General features: G+C 39.8%; 1 protein-coding gene across 3 annotated transcripts in view; it reads left to right on the top strand.

Moving 5' to 3' along the window:
• The window catches only part of ATP6AP2 (ATPase H+ transporting accessory protein 2), a 44275-nt gene that overhangs the window by 2459 nt on the left and 22448 nt on the right, over positions 1-19368 (top strand). For 2 of the 3 annotated variants that reach the window (XM_040266184.1, XM_040266183.1), the window contains exons 2-8: positions 2125-2255; positions 3828-3959; positions 11439-11534; positions 11689-11826; positions 12698-12751; positions 13854-14003; positions 14931-15050. In XM_040266184.1, coding sequence (XP_040122118.1) covers positions 2125-2255; positions 3828-3959; positions 11439-11534; positions 11689-11826; positions 12698-12751; positions 13854-14003; positions 14931-15050 — 821 coding nt within the window. Of the gene's footprint in view, positions 1-2124; positions 2256-3827; positions 3960-11438; positions 11535-11688; positions 11827-12697; positions 12752-13853; positions 14004-14930; positions 15051-17320; positions 18372-19368 lie in introns of those variants that run through there. The other variant, XM_040266181.1, reaches the window with a different exon arrangement.

The following is a 19368-nucleotide window of genomic DNA, read 5'->3' as shown; positions in this document are numbered from 1 at the left end:
TAGTTTGAAAAGGTGCTGGGAAGACTGGATCAGAGAGTGGCATGACCGGTCACAAGGAGGCCTGTTCTGTCTAGCCTGAGGAGGGCCCTGGACATGGAGGGGAAAGGGCTCGGGAGATAAGAAAAGATGGACAGAACTCAGAGGTTGATGAGCTGTGGTGCTGAGGAAGGGTTTAAAGATGATTAATTCAAGCAGCTGGGTGGAAGGTGGCGTCATCCTTTCATACAGAGAATACAGGAGGCGTGTGTGGGAAAATGGCAAGTTCAGTTCTGAACCTGTTGTGTTTGAAGCACCCATGGAACTTGGAAGGAAATGCTCAGTAGACTGCTGGATATCTAGGCAGAAGGCTTAAGGGGAAATGTAGGCTGAAAATAAAAATCTGGGAACCATGAGTGTGTTTGTGGTGTTTGGAGCCTTAGGGAGTAGATGGGTTCAGGCAGGGGGGAAGCCAACGAAGAACAGGAAGCAGTGCGGGTCAAGAATGGAGCCGCAGATCTCCAAAGTGGAGTGTGCTTGATTTTGTGTGCTTCGTAATGTGTTATGAATCCATTGTTACATTATAATTTGCGAATGTATAGTTTTTAAGTAGACATAGGTATATTGGGAAGACTTTCAAGCTTCGTACTGGAAGGGTTGAAATCTAAAAAGTTTGCATGTCACTGCTTTAAAGGAGGGGAAGGGGAAGAAACTGAGGAGAAAGGCAGCCAGAGGGACTGGGAGGAAAACCAGGGGCCAGGCTTAGAGAGACCAGGGCAGGAGTTTCAAGGACAGAGTTGCCAGAATCAGCCGCTTTGGGAAGTTACATAAATTGAGGGTTGCAAACTGTTCTGGGATTTGGTGAGTCATTTCGGTGGTGTGGTGGGGTCAGAAGCTGTGGGTTAGGTAGCATATAGGAGATAAAGAAGCAGAGGAGCCAGGTGGTGGCTGACTACTCTTCCAAGGTGGTTCTTCATCTGAAGGGAAGCAGAGGCAGGAGGGAGCTGGTAGGACCAAAGGAGAGTTTCTGTGGTTTGAATTTTAGAATGGGAGCACCCTACAAGTATTTTTGTGTGCTCAAATAAAAGAGCCAGCTGAGAGGGAAAGGGCTAGTGCAAGATGTAGCTTCATTCATTCACTCCCTCAGCAAGTATTTATGGAGCACCAGTGTGCCAGGCGCTGTTCTCAACCCTGGGGCTACTGTGTGAAGAAGACAAACCCAAACCCCTGCCCTCATGGGACTTGTATTTCACAGGGCCAGCTTTTTATGCCCCCAACCATACAGCCACCTAACTTCTGGTACAGGGTCTGTTCCAAGTTGGGAAGCCAACATCTTACACTTTGTAAAGGATTTGAATGTTGGGACTATGGAGATGATTCCTGGCAAATGTAGGGTTTGCAAGTTGAGATGGCGTCTGCGTTCACTAGTCGTGTTCAGATAGAGGATGGGTGACCTTTCAGGTATCATGGCGATGCCTGCATGAAGCAGCGGTTTCTTGGTATAGGAGTCTACCTTTTCTCGGCCTCTTGATATATCCGTTGAAAATACTATGTCCTGGACTTTGTTTCTACAGTCTGAGGTATTACACCTTCTAACTGGTAATGTGTACCACCCCCCATTTGACAGTTCTCATTTCACTAGCTTTGCCTGTGGGACATAAGGAAAGCTAGGATCTATCCTAAGAGACTAACCGGCTGAAATTTCAGAGTGATATACTAGAAATTTTTGAATTTGCATTTTGAAGAGAGAATTGGTGGTAGAAATAACGTAGAGATTTCAAGTTTATTTTCTTCCTTTCTAGTTGGGGTCAGGGTTTTGGGTTTTGTTCTTGAAAATCTGGAGAAATGCTACTGATTTCTGATTCTTGCCAAATTGTCACATGCCCCTGTTTAGGGGCCATCTGCAGGAAGGCATCTACATCATTATGAGAATCCTGTTTCATTGCTATAACTTTGTTATAGCGGAAGGTGTGGACTTAAATTCTTGCAGTCTACTTTGTAAAAGTATTGATGTTTAGGATTCAGCATTTTGTCCGTTCAGCGTTTAGTATGCTAAGTCAATGGAGAATGGGAAAGTATGTATTTAAAATTGTTCAGTATGGTTGCACAAATTTTGTGATGCTGATTATTAATCTGTTTTCTTTTCAGGTGTCTTAGGGAACGAATTCAGTATATTAAGATCACCAGGGTCTGTTGTTTTTCGGAATGGAAATTGGCCTATTCCAGGAGAGCGAATCCCAGATGTGGCTGCATTGTCCATGGGCTTCTCTGTGAAAGAGGTATGTGTATTTTAAAAAAATATCTGGAGCTGCTTTGAAAGCATTTTTGTTGATTTATGTTAAAAGCCCAAGAAAGCAGCAGGCAAACATAGGTACAGATTATAAAAGTAAAAAATTTATTTGTAGTCAGGGAGATTTTAGGTAAGTGTTCCAAGCTTGGTTATGAAAGCAAATCATTATAAAACATTAACCATGTAATTGTTTATTCATAGTAGTGGAGTCCTTTGTTATATTAGAGAATGCATCTGTCCTGCTGTTAATAGGATGTATAAATTTATTGGTTTTCTGCAGTACATGTGATAGATTTGTCTCTTAGTTTAGGCTGCCATTACAAAGTACCACAGACTGGGTGTTTTATAAACAGCAACACTTATTTCTTCCGGTTCTAGGGGCTGGAAGTCCAAGATCAGGGTGCCAGCATGGTGAAGGTCCTCTCCAGGTTGCAAGAGTGCCAACTTCTTATTGTATGTGATAGAGAGAGCCCCGTGGAGTCCCCTTTATAAGGGGTCTGATCTCATTTATAAGGATTCCATCCTCATGACCTAGTTCCCTCCCTCAGGCCCCTCCTCCTAATACTATCACATTGGGGGGTTAGGATTTCAACATGAGTTTTGAGGGGACACAAGCATTCAGCCCATTGCAATTTATTATGAATGATGCAATGTATATGCAACTTACCTGAGTTTAGGAAAATAACGTGGTCAGTAGTCATAACCTGTTGTAGTAACCGACTGCTTATGTGTGATTGTTGCAGAGAGGGCCTAGGTCCAGTCAACATGAGAGAGCTTCAAGCTCAGGGCTGGAAGAAAGGAGATGGAGTTTGTTCTGTCTCCCTGTCTCCTCCCAATTTAAGGTTTGATGCTTTTGAGGTGGTCTGTAGACATCATCAGTCACTCAGAGGAATGTTCTTCCTAGGTCCTGAGTGCCCTTGAAACCAGAAGCTGTGCACAGGAACTGCCTCTAGGTTGGGCCTCTGGGTGGAGCTCCTTGCATGAACATGACTGGTTGTTTAAGTATGAAATTTGTACCTTGTTCTTTCCAAACTTAATTTTGACTACAGATGGCTGTCAAAATAACCTTTAGAAGTAGTTACTAATAAACTACAAGTCACTTTCAGCAGGAATTTGTGTGCCTAGTCTAAAGAGAATGTTGTAGTCTTGCTGTGTCACTGTGAAAGAGAAACGTGATATTGTAGTAGATAAGGGCAAAGGATGTTGTGAGGGAAGAAAATATCCACAGTTACATGGAGGAGAAAGTATTTCATAATCTGGAATTTGGAAAGTACCTACATTTTGTTCACTTGCCTGCTTTTTTCCATAGAAGGTTTGAGATGACTTATTATTATTAGACTTTACTGTTTCAAGTCTGTAGCAGTTAAAATGAAGAAGGTAGAACTCAGCATCCTCAATTAGGAGATTGCAGCTATTGCCTTAAATAAGACGTTTGCTGTCCCTATGAGTTTTCATTGCTGGTATCATCCCAGAACCCCTTAATTCAGCTTGTCAGATGTTATTGGGGAAATGGTTTCCTGAATTGATAATTAAGCACAGTTTCATGCTTTTCAATGTGCAGGACCTTTCTTGGCCGGGCCTTGCAGTAGGTAACCTATTCCACCGTCCTCGGGCTACTGTTATGGTGATGGTGAAAGGAGTGGACAAGCTTGCTCTACCCCCAGGCAGTGTCATTTCGTACCCTTTGGAGAATGTGAGTATTTACTCTAAAGAATTAAAGGGATGCATTTAAAATTTTGTCTTGTCAGCTGTCATTATGAATTGTGTTCTAAGCACTTGTCTTTCTTTTAATGCCCTGATAAGTAAAATGCAGTTTCATTTTTTTTTTAATTATATGGTGGTTGCAAATTGATTGACACTTGGCTGCTTGCTATGCATGAGAGTACTTTCTAAGGTAAGAGGTCAAGAAATTGCCACGCTCTGAGAATAGTCAGAGGATTGAAAAAGAGAAACCAATTGAGGGTATAGCCTGTTGACATCTCAGGCATTATTTCATCACCTTCCCTTCAGAATTTTATCACTTCTTTCGGTAAGGAAAAGACTGGGGGCAGTTTTGCTGGCTCACTTATTCCTTTGCTGGCTTTTCAGGCAATATGGCTGACTGAACTGTTGTGAAAGGCCCTCCTTCTACTGTAAGCATATGGAAGTCAGCAAACATCTTTACATGTATAACTAAAATTGAAAGCAAGAAAGGGATACACACAGGTGCCAGATATGAATAGAAAATATAGAAGCCACAGTGATGAGCAGGAGCTGAAGGTGAAATTGTGTTCCTTACAGAAAGCCAGGGGCTATAAAAATGCTGTCTTGTTCTTGAAAGGAACCCCTAGCTGCCCCAGGGCTACCCCACAGGAGCTGGCTTGCCACCCTTAGCTGTGGAACCCAAAGAGCCCCCTATGAGAAATCTGAACTATGGGCTTATACTGTGCAGTTAGCTGCTTCAAATTCACACAATCCACCCCACACAGATATGTCCATAGGTGCTTCAAATTCACACAATCCCACACAGATATGTCCATAATCCAGGGCTGTTTTGGTAAAAAAAAGAAGAGTTGAATTTACCAAACACTTGAGGGGAAAAAATGCCATGAGAAAGTCAGCAGGTCCAACAAGCACAATTCATCTCCCTAGAACTACAGATAATAAACCAGTCTCAAAAAGAGACTTGAAAATACATACATATATTAAAATTGTGAGAAAGTTAAAGAAACGGCTAGAAACTAGAGGTAGTTAAAAGTTATTTTTGAGATGTGATACTTTTCATTTCCACTTAAAAATATTTTGTAATTTATGTTGATTTCTTTTTTTTTGGTTTTGTTTTATTTTTATTTATTTATTTTTTACTTTACAATATTGTATTGTTTTTGCCATACATCCACTTGAATCTGCCACGGGTGTACACGTGTTCCCAATCCTGAACCCCCCTCCCACCTCCCTCCCCATACCATCTTTACCCATGAGTTATTTAGAAGTGTTGTAACATGTGGGTTCTTTCAGGATAATTGTTAATTACTCAGTTTCTAATTTCATTGCATTATAACACTGGTATATATGATGCTGACTTGGGAGGGGGGTTTTTTTCAGACTTTTCCTGTGGTCTAGTATACAGTATCTCCAAGCACATGACATATTTACCAAAAAAATGACCATGTACTAGGCCACAAGGCAAAGCTTAACGGATACTATCAGTATCATATGAACCACCTTCTCTGACCACAATGTAGTTAAATCTGAAAAAAACAAAATGATACCTTTAAAAAATGACTGCAAATGATAGAAACAAACACAAGGTATGAGTCCTCGGGTTTAGAGCAACAAAAACAAGACCAGGAGCTGACTGTGGCTCAGATCATGAACTCCTTATTACCAAATTCAGACTTAAATTGAAGAAAGTAGGGAAAACCGCTAGACCATTCAGGTATAACCTAAATCAAATCCCTTATGATTATACAGTGGAAGTGAGAAATAGATTTAAGGGCCTAGATCTGATAGATAGAGTGCCTGATGAACTATGGAATGAGGTTTGTGACACTGTACAAGAGACAGGGAGCAAGACCATCCCCATGGAAAAGAAATGCATAAAAGCAAAATGGCTGTCTGGGGAGGCCTTACAAATAGCTGTGAAAAGAAGAGAGGCGAAAAGCAAAGGAGAAAAGGAAAGATATAAGCATCTGAATGCAGAGTTCCAAAGAATAGCAAGAAGAGATAAGAAAGCCTTCTTCAGCAATCAATGCAAAGAAACAGAGGAAAAGAACAGAATGGGAAAGACTAGAGATCTCTTCAAGAAAAATAGAGATACCAAGGGAACATTTCATGCAAAGATGGGCTCAAAAAAGGACAGATGGTATGGCCCTAACAGAAACAGAAGATATTAAGAAGAGGTGGCAAGAATACACAGAATTGTACAAAAAAGATCTTCATGACCCAGATAATCACAATGGTGTGATCACTCATTTAGAGCCAGACATCTTGGAATGTGAAGTCAAGTGGGCCTTAGAAAGCAGCACTATGAACAAAGCTAGTGGAGGTGATGGAATTCCAGTTGAGCTATTTCAAATACTGAAAGATGATGCTGTGCAAGTGCTGCACTCAATATGCCAGCAAATTTGGAAAACTCAGCAGTGGCCACATGACTGGAAAAGGTCAGTTTTCATTCCGATTCCAAAGAAAGGCAATGCCAAGGAATGCTCAAACTACCACACTATTGCACTCATCTCACATGCTAGTAAAGTAACGCTCAAAATTCTCCAAGCCAGGCTTCAGCAGTACGTGAACCGTGAACTTCCAGATGTTCAAGCTGGTTTCGGAAAAGGCAGAGGAACCAGAGATCAAATTGCCAACATCCGCTGGATCATGGAAAAAGCAAGAGAGTTCCAGAAAAACATCAATTTATGCTTTATTGACTATGCCAAAGCCTTTGACTGTGTGGATCACAATAAACTGTGGAAAATTCTGAAAGAGATGGGAATACCAGACCACCTGACATGCCTCTTGAGAAATCTGTGTGCAGGTCAGGAAGCAACAGTTAGAACTGGACATGGAACAACAGACTGGTTCCAAATAGGAAAAGGAGTACGTCAAGGCTGTATATTGTCAGCCTGCTTATTTAACTTATATGCAGAGTACATCATGAGAAACGCTGGGCTGGAAGAAACACAAACTGGAATCAAGATTGCCGGGAGAAATATCAGTAACCTCAGATATGCAGATGACACCACCTTTATGGCAGAAAGTGAAGAGGAACTAAAAAGCCTCTTGATGAAAGTGAAAGTGGAGGGTGAAAAAGTTGGCTTGAAGCTCAACATTCAGAAAACAAATATCATGGCATCCGGTCTCATCACTTCATGGGAAATAGATGGGGAAACAGTGGAAACAATGTCAGACTTTTATTTTGGGGGGCTCCAAAATCACTGCAGATGTTGACTGCAGCCATGAAATTAAAAGACGCTTACTCCTTGGAAGAAAAGTTATGACCAACCTAGATAGCATATTCAAAAGCAGAGACGTTACTTTGCCGACTAAGGTCCGTCTAGTCAAGGCTATGGTTTTTCCCGTGGTCATGTATGGATGTGAGAGTTGGACTGTGAAGAAGGCTGAGTGCCAAAGAATTGATGTTTTTGAACTGTGGTGTTGGAGAAGACTCTTGAGAGTCCCTTGGACTGCAAGGAGATCCAACCAATCCATTCTGAAGATCAGCCCTGGGATTTCTTTGGAAGGAATGATGCTGAAGCTGAAACTCCAGTACTTTGGCCACCTCATGTGAAGAGTTGACTCATTGGAAAAGACTCTGATGCTGGGAGGGATTGGGGGCAGGAGGAGATGGGGACGACAGAGGATGAGATGGCTGGATGGCATCACGGACTCGATGGACGTGAGTCTGGGTGAACTCCAGGAGTTGGTGATGGACAGGGAGGCCTGGTGTGCCGCAATTCATGGGGTCGCAAGGAGTCGGACACGACTGAGCAACTGAACTGAGCTGAACTGAGGTAGGCTAAAGTCAAATCAACACCTAAATATGAGTGAAACTGAAGACCCATCAAGGACACTGACAGTCTTACCAGAGAGACAAGATGCTGTCGTGACAAAGGAATGAGAGTAAAATGGTAGCAGATTCGTCATCATTGCCATTGGGGATTAGATGTGCAAGAAGGGAAAAGCAGTAATTGCACAGTATGAAGCCAGGTGAGAGTACTGTTTAAGTAGACATAATAAAATGATTTATGATGTAAGTATTGGAAAGGTACAGAGAGAGAAACTGCATGGAAGGAGACAGGGCTCTGGTTGGTGATGTGGGAGAGCTAAATCCTCATCTTCTATAATGGGCAGTGAATAGGTAATGCCTAAAATTGAAAAATCAAGATGTACCAATATAAACACATCATTTAGAGATGGTGGTAAAAAGAAAAGGAAACAAAGGATTTGAAAGTGAATGCTACAATGTCAGCATGATGAGTGTAGTTAACACTGCTGTATGATACATATGAAAGCTGTCAAAAGAGTAAATTCTAAGTTATCACAAGGAAAAAAAATTTTTTTTGTTTTCTCTCTTTTTTGTATCTGTATGATGATGGTAATTATTACTGTGGTAATAATTTCACGATGATTATGTCATCCACCTTAAACTTATACAGTGATGTATGTCAGTTAATAAAACTGACAAAAATTAACTTGAAGTGAGGAAGAAAAAAGATGGAGGAAAGAGAGTACCTCAGATGAATAGGAAACGGGCAAACTTATTTTCATAAAAAATCGTATAGAACTACTGGTCTCTTAAGTGGCATGTGTATAAAATTTTTTAAAAGTCAATAAGAAAAGATAGTGGAACAGACACAGTCCTAAATAATTCATGGGTGGTTTTTCAGTGCGTACTCCATTTTCTTTCACTGTTTTCTTTTTTTTTAATATAAACTTATTTATTTTAATTGGAGGTTAATTACTTTACAGTACTTCCCTTCAGAAGAAGTAGATGGCTCATATACTTTTGGCAATAACTAAGTACATGATCTCCACTTTTTGATTATACATTTGTATTTAAAAAAATAATAATAATTCATGGGTTGAGAAAACTACAGCAGTGATTTTGAAATTATTTGGAACTGAAAATGTACCATATATTTTTAAAATTGTGGGGTGCAGCTAAAGTGGTAAGAAGGGAATTTATAACCTTAAATGCACATGTTACATAATTTCAAAGATTGCAAATTAGTGAGCTAAAGAAACCAGAAGAATTTCAGACTAAATGGGGGGGGAACAATAAAAATGAAAGGTGTATTAAAACATTTTTCTTAGTCCTCACAAAGATTATTAAGTAGCTTGCTGTGTGTGATAGAAGATCTCTTTTAAAAAAGACATTAAAAATCCAAAATGCCCTTCAGATTTTCATTAGCTTACAATCTGAAATTAAACGTTTTGAAAAGAGTAGCCTCATTTTACATGAGTAGAAACTGTGAAAAGAGCTCATGTTACTGCTTAACCTTGACTGACTGCCTCAAAGGGAAAAAATCCACCCCAAAACAAACAAAAGCTTTAGAATTCCACTTAATGAAGCTTCTATTTGATTAGCTAGCTGTTATCATTAGTTTCAAGTCCTGTAGATACAGAATTTCTATTTTCTCTGGGACAAACATGTGTGTATCCTTATAATAAAGTTTTAAGCATGAGCTTTTTTTCCTTTTCCAGTTTAGCGTGTCTGTATCCCTTCTTCCTTCCCAGTTTGGCGTTCACCTGACTCAGTAGCTTCTCCAGTTTGATTGCTAGGGACATGTCACCTTTAATCTTCAACTTTCCTGCCATGAATGCCACTGAGGTGAAATGAGGCTGGAGAGTTGTGTTACGCGTTCTCATATTCCTTCCAAAGCCCAAGGAAGTTGACTGTGGGATTGCAAAAGGAGCACGTTTGTGGCTGACTCGGGATGCTTATAAAAAGGATGCTTTTGCAAGTTGGAACTCTCTTCCCCTTCTTCAGTTAATCATTAACTTATTTTAAGAGAATCTGGGGAAGAGTTGATATGCATTGAGTAAGAGAAAAAAATTAATTTCTTTTCACAGTTACTAAACACATTTATTTCTGCCTGGCCCACATTAACGTGCTACTTATAAACATGAACCTTTTAATAGTAAAAGAAACTCCTGAAAAAAATAGCTCTGAGAAATCTCCATTAAAACAAAAACATTGCTACTATATTGCTTGTTTTAATAATGATAAGAATAAAATACTTTTTGAGGGAAAAAATTACCATTATCTCTTTTAAAAAATAATGTGGGGGCAGAAACAGGTCTATAGGAGTAGAAGTCAGAATTTTGATTACCCTTGGGGGTGAAGGGAGTGGGTAGAGAGGCTTGTAGGGTGCTGATGTTTTATTTTGATCTGGTGGAGCTATATGAATATCCATTTATAAATATTCCCTGAACTGTTAAGCCAAGATGTATGCACCATATTATATGTATGTTGTGTGCGTGCGTGATCAGTTGTGTCCAACTCTTTGTGACCCCATGGGACTGTAGCCCACAAGTCTGCTCTGTCCATGGGAATTTTCTAGGCAAGAATACTGGAGTGGGCTACCATTTTGTTCTCCAGGGGAATCTTCCCAACCCAGGGATCAGACCCTGTGTCTCCTGCATTGGTAGGCAGATTCTTTAGCACTGAGCCACCTGGGAAGTGCCGTATGTATGATATACTGTAACAAGAAATTCAGGGGGAAAGGTACATTTTATCACAATTGCCAATTTCAGTTTATTAATACCATGTGGTCCCAAGATAAATTTCACATTCAAATTTCTTGTGACATACTTTGTCCCTTGCCTAAGAATCTTCAGTCTATCCGAAGACTGAACCCTACACCTTATTAAACATTTTTTCCTTTTTTAAAAGTTATTTTTAAATTTTTATTTATTTTTAATTGGAGAATAATTGCTTTACAATGTTGTGTTGGTTTCTACATCAACACGAATTAACCATAGATAGATGTATGTCCCCTCCCTCTTGAACCTCCCTCCCATCCCTTAAACATTTTTAAAGTTTTGAAATGAAAAATGAGGTCTGTTTCTTTCAATCAAATTCAAGTCTTCAAATTCCCTTCACCTCTTAAACGCAAGTTAATAAATTATTGTAGAGTATACATTCATTGTGGCACATTTTATCAATATTGAAACCAAATGTGTTCCTGCTAAAAAATACCTGAATGACCAACTGAACTTGCCTGCCAGTGCAGGAGATGCCAGAGACATGGGTTTGATCCCTGGGTCAGGAAAATCCCCTGGAGGAGGAAATGGCAACCCACTCCAGTATTCTTGCCTGGAGAATTCCATGGACAGAGGAGCCTGGCGGACTACAGTCCATGGGGTTGCAAAGAGTTGGACTTGACTGAAGGGCTGAGCACACGCATGACCACCTGAAAGTGATGCTTTGTACACGATAGTGTTTTGTCCTTAATTTTGCAAGTTTTTTCTTATTTAGGCAATTTGGAGACACAAACTCATTGGCCCACTAGGGGGCTGTTTAATCTTCAGTATCCTCAAACAGGTTCTTTGTATTTGGATATGATTTGGGTCTTTTAAATTTCCATAGAAAATGCTGGTACTTTTTTTAAGGCTCCCTTTTTAATGCTATTTAAATGATTTTTCTTCCGGCTTGGATTCAGATAATAATTAAGGTCTCACTCCTAAATTTCAGGCAGTTCCTTTTAGTCTTGACAGTGTGGCAAATTCCATTCACTCCTTATTTTCTGAAGAAACTCCGGTGGTTTTGCAGCTGGCTCCCAGTGAGGAAGTAAGTTGTGATAGTTTTTATTTTAAATGCTTTGAAAAATAAGCTCTAATTATTTAATGAAAATTTAAAACAAATTTTATGAAAAATGCTGATAGACCTTGGTATATTGGAATTAATCTACAGAATGTAATACAATTTTGGATTCTTCTTCCAGAGAGTGTACATGGTGGGGAAGGCAAACTCAGTTTTTGAAGATCTCTCAGTAACGCTCAGACAGCTCCGCAATCGACTATTTCAAGAAAACTCTGTTCTCACTTCACTTCCCCTCAATTCTCTGAGTAGGAACAATGAAGTAAGTAGTGTAGTCATTGAATGAATAAATGAATATTACTGCTTTCTCACGCCTCTGACTTTAGAGCAAACTTGAAATTTTAAAAAGTGAAAAGTTTTACAAGCTTCCTGCTGGAGTAGATTCTTTTTTTCCTTTAGTGTAATTTTTAAAAAATGATTCTCATGACCTGACTTTTTGTGAGCTGAGCTATAGTAAATAGTATGACAGACTAGTGCAAGGGTTGCCACCAGTTAATCCTGACAGGCCAGAAATCACAGGAACTACTTTGGTGGTGGGTGGAACTGGGTAGATCTGGTAATGTGGGAGCTGTTATTCACTGCCTCTTCTGGTGTGTTGCCTCATTTTTCTGTTCATTCTCAACTGTCCAGTGTAGGGTGCTACCCTTCCTTTGACTCCTGTATGTCAGCTTTACCACCTATTCACCTGTTCATGCACCCTCTTAACCACACGGCATGCCACCTTTGTGGTAGCCTCCCTTCACCTACTCTGGATGACCAGGACTACCACCTTTTATTCTTCAAGGGGTGTGAGCAAATGAGTCTATTGGCAAGACCTCGTTGCAGTGCGCCAGAATATTCTGATGCCCTGAGGGAAAACCACTTTAGAGTTTGGATGCTTTATCATGGCTTTATCAAAAATGAAGTTATTGAGAGGTAGTCGCTGTGCTGGAGAATAACTTATCACCATTTTGTTAGGAAGTACTATTGTATAAGCATTTTCAATTGAAATGAACCTAGCAAATGGAGGACAGTTGCATAAATTCACTCATGTGTTTAATGTCTGTAACTTCCTGAGCCTTACTTGCTAGATGGCAAATACAGATCTTGGGTGCATATTTAAGATAATGCTCATTTCTTTCTGCTCTCTGCAGGTTGATCTCCTTTTTCTTTCTGAACTGCAAGTGCTACGTGATATTTCAACTTTGGTAAGTAGGCTACTCTCATTTGTCAGTTCCATTTATTCTGGCTTCAGAAGACATTTCTAGAGATTCCTTGAATGGTAATGAAACCAATCAAAAAGTTTACATATGCCTTAGATTTATGATTCCATGGAAGTTGAGAAATTAGTGGTGGTGGTGGGGATTTTGAACTCATCTGATATTAACACATTACTCTGCATTTTTACTTTTAGGAGAGAGATTCCAAGTACACAGGCCTAGGAGTAAGGCCTCCCCTGGCTATAGTCCTGACCTGTTGATTTCTTCTCAGATATTAAGACTTAATTACTGTATCTTTATCTTTGGGTCTAAAATAGACCTCAATAGAAAATACAGTTTTGACTAACAGTGCTGTCAACCCACTCAGGAAGGGAATAAAAATGCGTGTAGTATGTTCTTTTTTTGGGGGTGGCGGGGGAGGTGAATGGTTTTTTTTTCTTTTTAATCCTATGATGAGATAGAAAAACTTAACCTGTGTGCTATCTTCTACAGTTGTTGCCCAAACTTTCAGTGGGGTTGGTTTGGAGAGTGTGGAAGTGTAGTGCTAGTGAGTGGGAGGTGAGCACTGATGGGCTCATCTCTCTCTAGGATCAGACTGGTCCAACCACCTGTTCTCTCATACCCTGGCCCATATCTGAGGTTTTTTAGAAATTTTAAAACAAGTTTTTATTACAATTGCTTCTAAAAACTAAAATCTGTGTTGGATTTCAGAAACTCCCATTTTAACCGGTTCCATTTGTCACCCTCCCAGACTTTGTATATAGTGGTATATGTATGCATGCTCAGTCACTTCAGTCGTGTCTGACTCTTTGTGACCCCATAGACCGTAGCCCACCAAGCTCCTCTGTCCATGGGACTCTCCAGGCAAGAATACTAGAGTGGGTTGCCATTTCCTCCTCCAGGGGATCTTCCTCACCCAGGGGTCAAACCCACATCTCTTGCATTGGCAGGTGGATCTTTACCACTGAGCAACCTGGGAAGCCCATACTGTGGTACACTGGGGTGCCCCTGTTATACCTTTTAGGTATAAAACTCCAACTGGCTGTGTTTGACATTACTTTATCCACTTCCTTTTGTTTGTTCTCCTAAGTTGTCTCGACATAAGCATCTAGCCAAGGATCATTCTCCCGATTTATACTCACTGGAGCTAGCAGGCCTGGATGAAATTGGGAAACACTATGGGGAAGACTCTGAACAATTTAGAGATGCCTCTAAGATCCTTACTGATGCTCTGCAAAAGGTAAATCATCAATGGGGTGTGAGCAGTTAAGAGTATGACCATTTAACTTTTCACTTCCTAATGGGAAAATCTGCTTAGTGCAATACTACTGATTGAAGTCTTTTACTCACCTTCTTTGAGGGCTGAGGATGGAGTAGGTAGGTCACAGGTATATAGTGGGATGTCAATGTGTCTTTCCTTCTTTGAGCTGTGCAGCACAGCTTGCATGATCTTAGTTCCCCCACCAGAGATTGAACGTGGGCCCCTGCACTAAGCTGAATCTTAACCACTGGACCACCAGAGATCATCTCTTTCTAAAGCTGGCAGAGGCAGCATAGGAAATGATTGAGAACTCTAGTACAGTACTTTTTTCATCATGGTAAAATATAGCTACTGTAAAATTTACCATTTAACTATTTGTAAGTGTACAGTTCTGTGGCACTAAAAACATTCACATTGTTGTGCAACTGTACCACCGTCCATTGCCAGGACTTTCATCTTCCCTGAAACGCTGTCCCCATTAAACGCTATGAAATAATCAAAGAACACCACTTGGCACAGCACCAGACATGTAGTAGATACTAGTAAATGCTGCTTTTCCTCTGCCCTTGAAGTTGTTCACCTGCAGCCCTTCAGTGAGGCTTCAGTTAAAACCTTTGTAGGTGTGATTAACCAGAGACCACTTAGAAAGATTTCCTTTTCCATTTCCCTGCTCCCAATTTATACGCCAACAAATTCAGTGACTTCTTTCTTATTCTGAGTATTTGAGCTGAATCTTAACAGTTTTCTGAATATTTTAACATAATCAAAACCTTTAAGACTTGCCTATTTTAAGACTGCATTTCATGAGGCAATAGGTAATTGTGTTCTTGTAGGTGCACCGAAGCTTTACAAAAATTTTAATAAGTATGTGTATTGAGATTCTTACTAATGCTGATAACGCTTCAGTTTGCAGATGACATGTACAATCTCTATGGTGGGAATGCAGTGGTAGAGTTAGTGACTGTCAGATCATTTGACACATCCCTTGTGAGGAAGACGAGGAATATTCTTGAGACAAAACAAGTGGTGAGTACATTTTTGGATCACGCTTTAAAATTGTAAAATGAACTCTTTAAAAACTCACCAAATCTTGTATCACCTGTGGGCAGTATGCATGAGCAATCAGTAAATCTGAAAGTGATTAAAACATAGGTTTTTTATTCACGGAGGTATTGTGTTTTGTAAGTGATGCTCAGTTCTTTGGGATTGTAATCAGATAATGTACTTTGTTAGGCATAAAAGCAAATCTGTCGGAGCTGGTGAGATAATTCAAATACAGGTATTACAAAGAAATGTCAGACATTAACGTGCAGGAGGAGTGTGGTGCTCTCAACTTGTGGAATCTGCTTTTCTCAGAGGCTCATTGTCTTTGTGGTATAGGCTCTCATTTTCCTGCTACGTACTAATTCTACAAATTTTTGGCCTGGATCTTACTTTGATTTTTAAGCATTTAGAGGATCATAGGCAAGGGTGCCAGCCCTAGTAAAACAAGTGTATATGCACACAGCCGAAGCATCATGTGGCCAAGAACATAATTTATAGCTGGCTTTATCTCTCAGAGCAGTCAGATCCCCAGTCCTTTATGGACACTCTCCTTTGGGCCCCGTGGGACTGAAGAGTGAGATGCTCAAAGGTAATGTGTGTTGAAGACAACCTGGACATGGCTGGTTTGAGATTGTTTCATCCTAAATAGGAGTGGGAGAACCTCTGTTTGAAACAGCACACCAAGCTAGACAAACCGAAAAATTTTCACACGCAGAGCATCTAGATAATGGCCGATTAAAAAAAAAAATTACCCTTTTGAGTGCATAGTTTAACTCTCAAGAAAGTAAGGGGAACTGGAGAACTGTGTAATAACCAGGCTATCCTGAGGACATTGCCAGTTGGGTTACCAAGGGATTGGCTATTTGTCGGGAGTTGGAACTGAGACTTTCTTGTGTAGCTGGGATGCCAAAAGGGCCATGCCCACAATGAGAGGGTAGATTAGAAAACAGCCTACCTACCAGCAAAGGGGGTCTTCCAGGTGGTGGTAGTGGTAAAGAACCTGCCTGCCAGTGCAGGAGATGTAAAAGACACTGGTTCAAACCCTGGGTCAGGAAGACCCCCTGGAGGAGGGCATGGCAACCCACTCCTGTATTCTTACCTGGAGAATCCCATGGACAGAGGAGCCTGGCAGGCTACAGTCCATAGGGTCGCAAAGAGTCGGACACGACTGGAGTGACATTAGCACGCACACACCAGCAAAGGGAGACAGAAAGGCCACTCGGGTGCTGTGCAGGCAGGGTATGTGTTGGGGGTGGTGGAATGTCTCCTAGGGAAGCCTCAGGCCAAGAAATTAACACAAACCCTGGTCCTAAGCTGGTAAGAGGGGTGGCCCCCATCCAGCAGAAATGAATGTAAAATCTCCCTGGCAGGATACACCCTCCAGACACACAATACAAAAGTATGTAACATGTAACACTAGTTAAAGAATTTTTAATATGTAACACTCTAAAGCTGAAGGTAATACCTGTTCCTTTGAAGCTCCCTCTTGTCTTACTCCTCTACCTTCCCACCTAGAGGAAACTGCTCTCTCGAGTATTATGTTAACCATTCCTTGGCTTTTCTTTACAGTTTTAATACAGATGTATTATCCTTAAGTACTTCCCTGATAGCTCAGATGGTAAAGAATCTGCCTGCAATGCAGGAGACCTGGGTCAGGAAGATCCCTTGGAGAAGGAAATGGCACCCCACTCCAGTATTCTTGCCTGGGAAATCTCATGGACAGAGGAGCCTGGTGGGCTACAGTCCATGGGGTCGCAGAGTCAGATACTACTGAGTGACTAACACTTTCACTTCATTTAGGCTTAAACAATGTTGTTTGGAATCATACTATGTTTTTTCTCTGAGCAAAGGCTCAGTATTTAAGAGTCATGCATGCTGATAGAGTAGTTGAGGTCATTTTACTGCTATATGTTCCATTGCATGGATGTGCCAGTTATCCGTTCTGTTGATAGACATCCTTGTACATGTCTCTCTACACATATACAAGTGTTCCCTAGGGTATGAGCTGGCTGGATCACCATATATGCACACCGTCAACTTTATTGGTATTGCCAAATTTTCTCAACCAGTTGAGTCACTTTCTGCTTCCACCAACAGAGTGTTTATCTTCTCCGTGAAGGCTCCTCCTTCTTAGTTCCTAGTATATGTAGCTCTTATGCCACTTAGTATGTTTGTTACATAAATGAATCACAGCTATCAAGCTGTAATTTCCTAACTTAATATTCTTCCATCTTGATTTTCTTTTATTGTAGAAGGACCCCTCAACTCCCTATAACCTTGCATATAAATATAATTTTGAATATTCCGTGGTTTTCAACCTGGTACTTTGGATAATGATCGGCTTGGCCTTGACTCTGATTGTCACCTGTTACAATATTTGGAACATGGATCCTGGATATGATAGCATCATTTATAGGATGACAAACCAGAAGATTCGAATGGATTGAACTTTCCTTATGCCAAACTTGGAAAGAAAGAGGGTTTGAAAATTGGCTGTTTCATTAAAATAAATCTTTTAGTGTAGTTTAAACTAGGTAGTACACTTTAAATTTATAAAAAACCAAATTTTGTTCTCTTTTGTGTGCGCCTGTGATGTTCTTTTAGAGTGAATTATATAGTATTGATGTGAGTTGACTTGTGTGATATAGATTCCATAATATGCTTAAATACGATGATATAACCATTTAATATGATTTCATTCCATTTACTGTTTGGAAATATGCACTGTAATAAATGTAAAACATTTAGAATAGTTTGTGTTATTTATGTTGGGAAAATGCACTGAATTTGAAATGTTTAACTTCCTTACACAGGACAGGTTAAAAGTGACATTTGGGCTGTTATATACTATGAACCATTTGTAAATGTCTTAATGTAAATATCTCTGAAACAAGAAAAGGTTTTTAACTTCAAGCAGCTATTAAGTATGAATGTGCTTACACAGTCATTCACATTTTCAGTTGCATCTGATTGACAGATGATAGCTGTTTTTTTAATCTCTTCTGGAAGTTTGGTGATCTGAATGGTCAAGTGTGGATATTAAACATACTACATTAATCTAAGAAGGAACTAGCTTTGTGGAGTTAAGACACTTGTAATCATATACACAGAAACATTTGGGGGACATCTTGGGGCATGATTTCAGTCATTTTCCCCCTTGTGTAAGTTACTCTGGTTTACGGTACAAAATTGTTCTATATAGAATGTTAAGTTGTTAAGTGGAAGTAGATACTCCCTACTTTTTATGTGAAAGTGGACCAATGTCTATAAAGAGTGACAAATAAAGTTAATAATGATTCAAAATTTGTGTCATTTCAATACTACATCTATTTTATATTGTAAAAACCTAAACAGGGTTTTGATCATAATTGGCTGTCATACAGACTTTTTTTTTACATTTATTTATTCCCACTGCACCTCCTGAGATTGATTCATTACCAATATGAGGAAGACACTTTACTTTCTATGCTTATTATTGAATTTATACAGAATTTGATAAATTCACACTAGACTTCAGGTGGGGAAGGCTTAAATTTCCCTATAGTGTTGAAAAAAGTGACTATGCAACTATTAAACACTGATTTGAATATGAAGGACCATCTAATAAGGTAAAAGGCTTAAGCGTTAGTTTTAAAGTCTTATAGCTTATGACTTACCCAATTAAAATTTTAAGCTTCATGCTTATGTAGTTATTTTAGAGTTATGCTGCCTTGCCCCTGGGAACCCTTCTTGGGTTTAGAATTAGCTGTGTCTCTCTTCTTCACAAAAATCATATCATTTCTAATTAACATGTTTGAGAAGATGGAGTCTATTTAGCTGTGTTTTCTACCACCACTGCAAGATACCTTTGGCAATTACAGTGGTAAACTTCCATAGAGTGTTTCTTTTCTTTTCACCTCTCATTGAACTATAAATAGTGAAGCTGATAACTGCACAGGAAAGAAAAATTAGTTGTCCTAAAATCACTCAAGTATTCACCACCACAACCCCCTGCCAAGCTCATGAAGATGAGGGTGTTTCCAGCCATCTAACCTGGAACACTGTGACCCCCATGGAACCCAACAGGGCCTATGTCTAGGGGACAGGAATCTATAATGCTGTAGAGTGGTTAAAATCCACTTTTCTTCCACAAGTTTCTTATATAAATATTGCCTTAGAAGTTAGATTGTTATGATTAAATGTGAAGTAAACCAATGCCTTTGTAATTTAAAACTGATGAGACTAAGTTCTAGAAGAAGAAAAAAAATTACCTACATGACAGCACTAATCCATATAGGGTAAATGGCACCAGCACCCGTCT

This window comes from Oryx dammah, unplaced genomic scaffold (assembly GCF_014754425.2).
Source record: "Oryx dammah isolate SB20612 unplaced genomic scaffold, SCBI_Odam_1.1 HiC_scaffold_23, whole genome shotgun sequence".
NCBI classification, from domain to species: Eukaryota; Metazoa; Chordata; class Mammalia; order Artiodactyla; family Bovidae; genus Oryx; species Oryx dammah.
The sequence above is the reverse complement of the archived record's forward strand: the minus strand, read 5'-3'. Positions and strand labels throughout refer to the sequence as shown.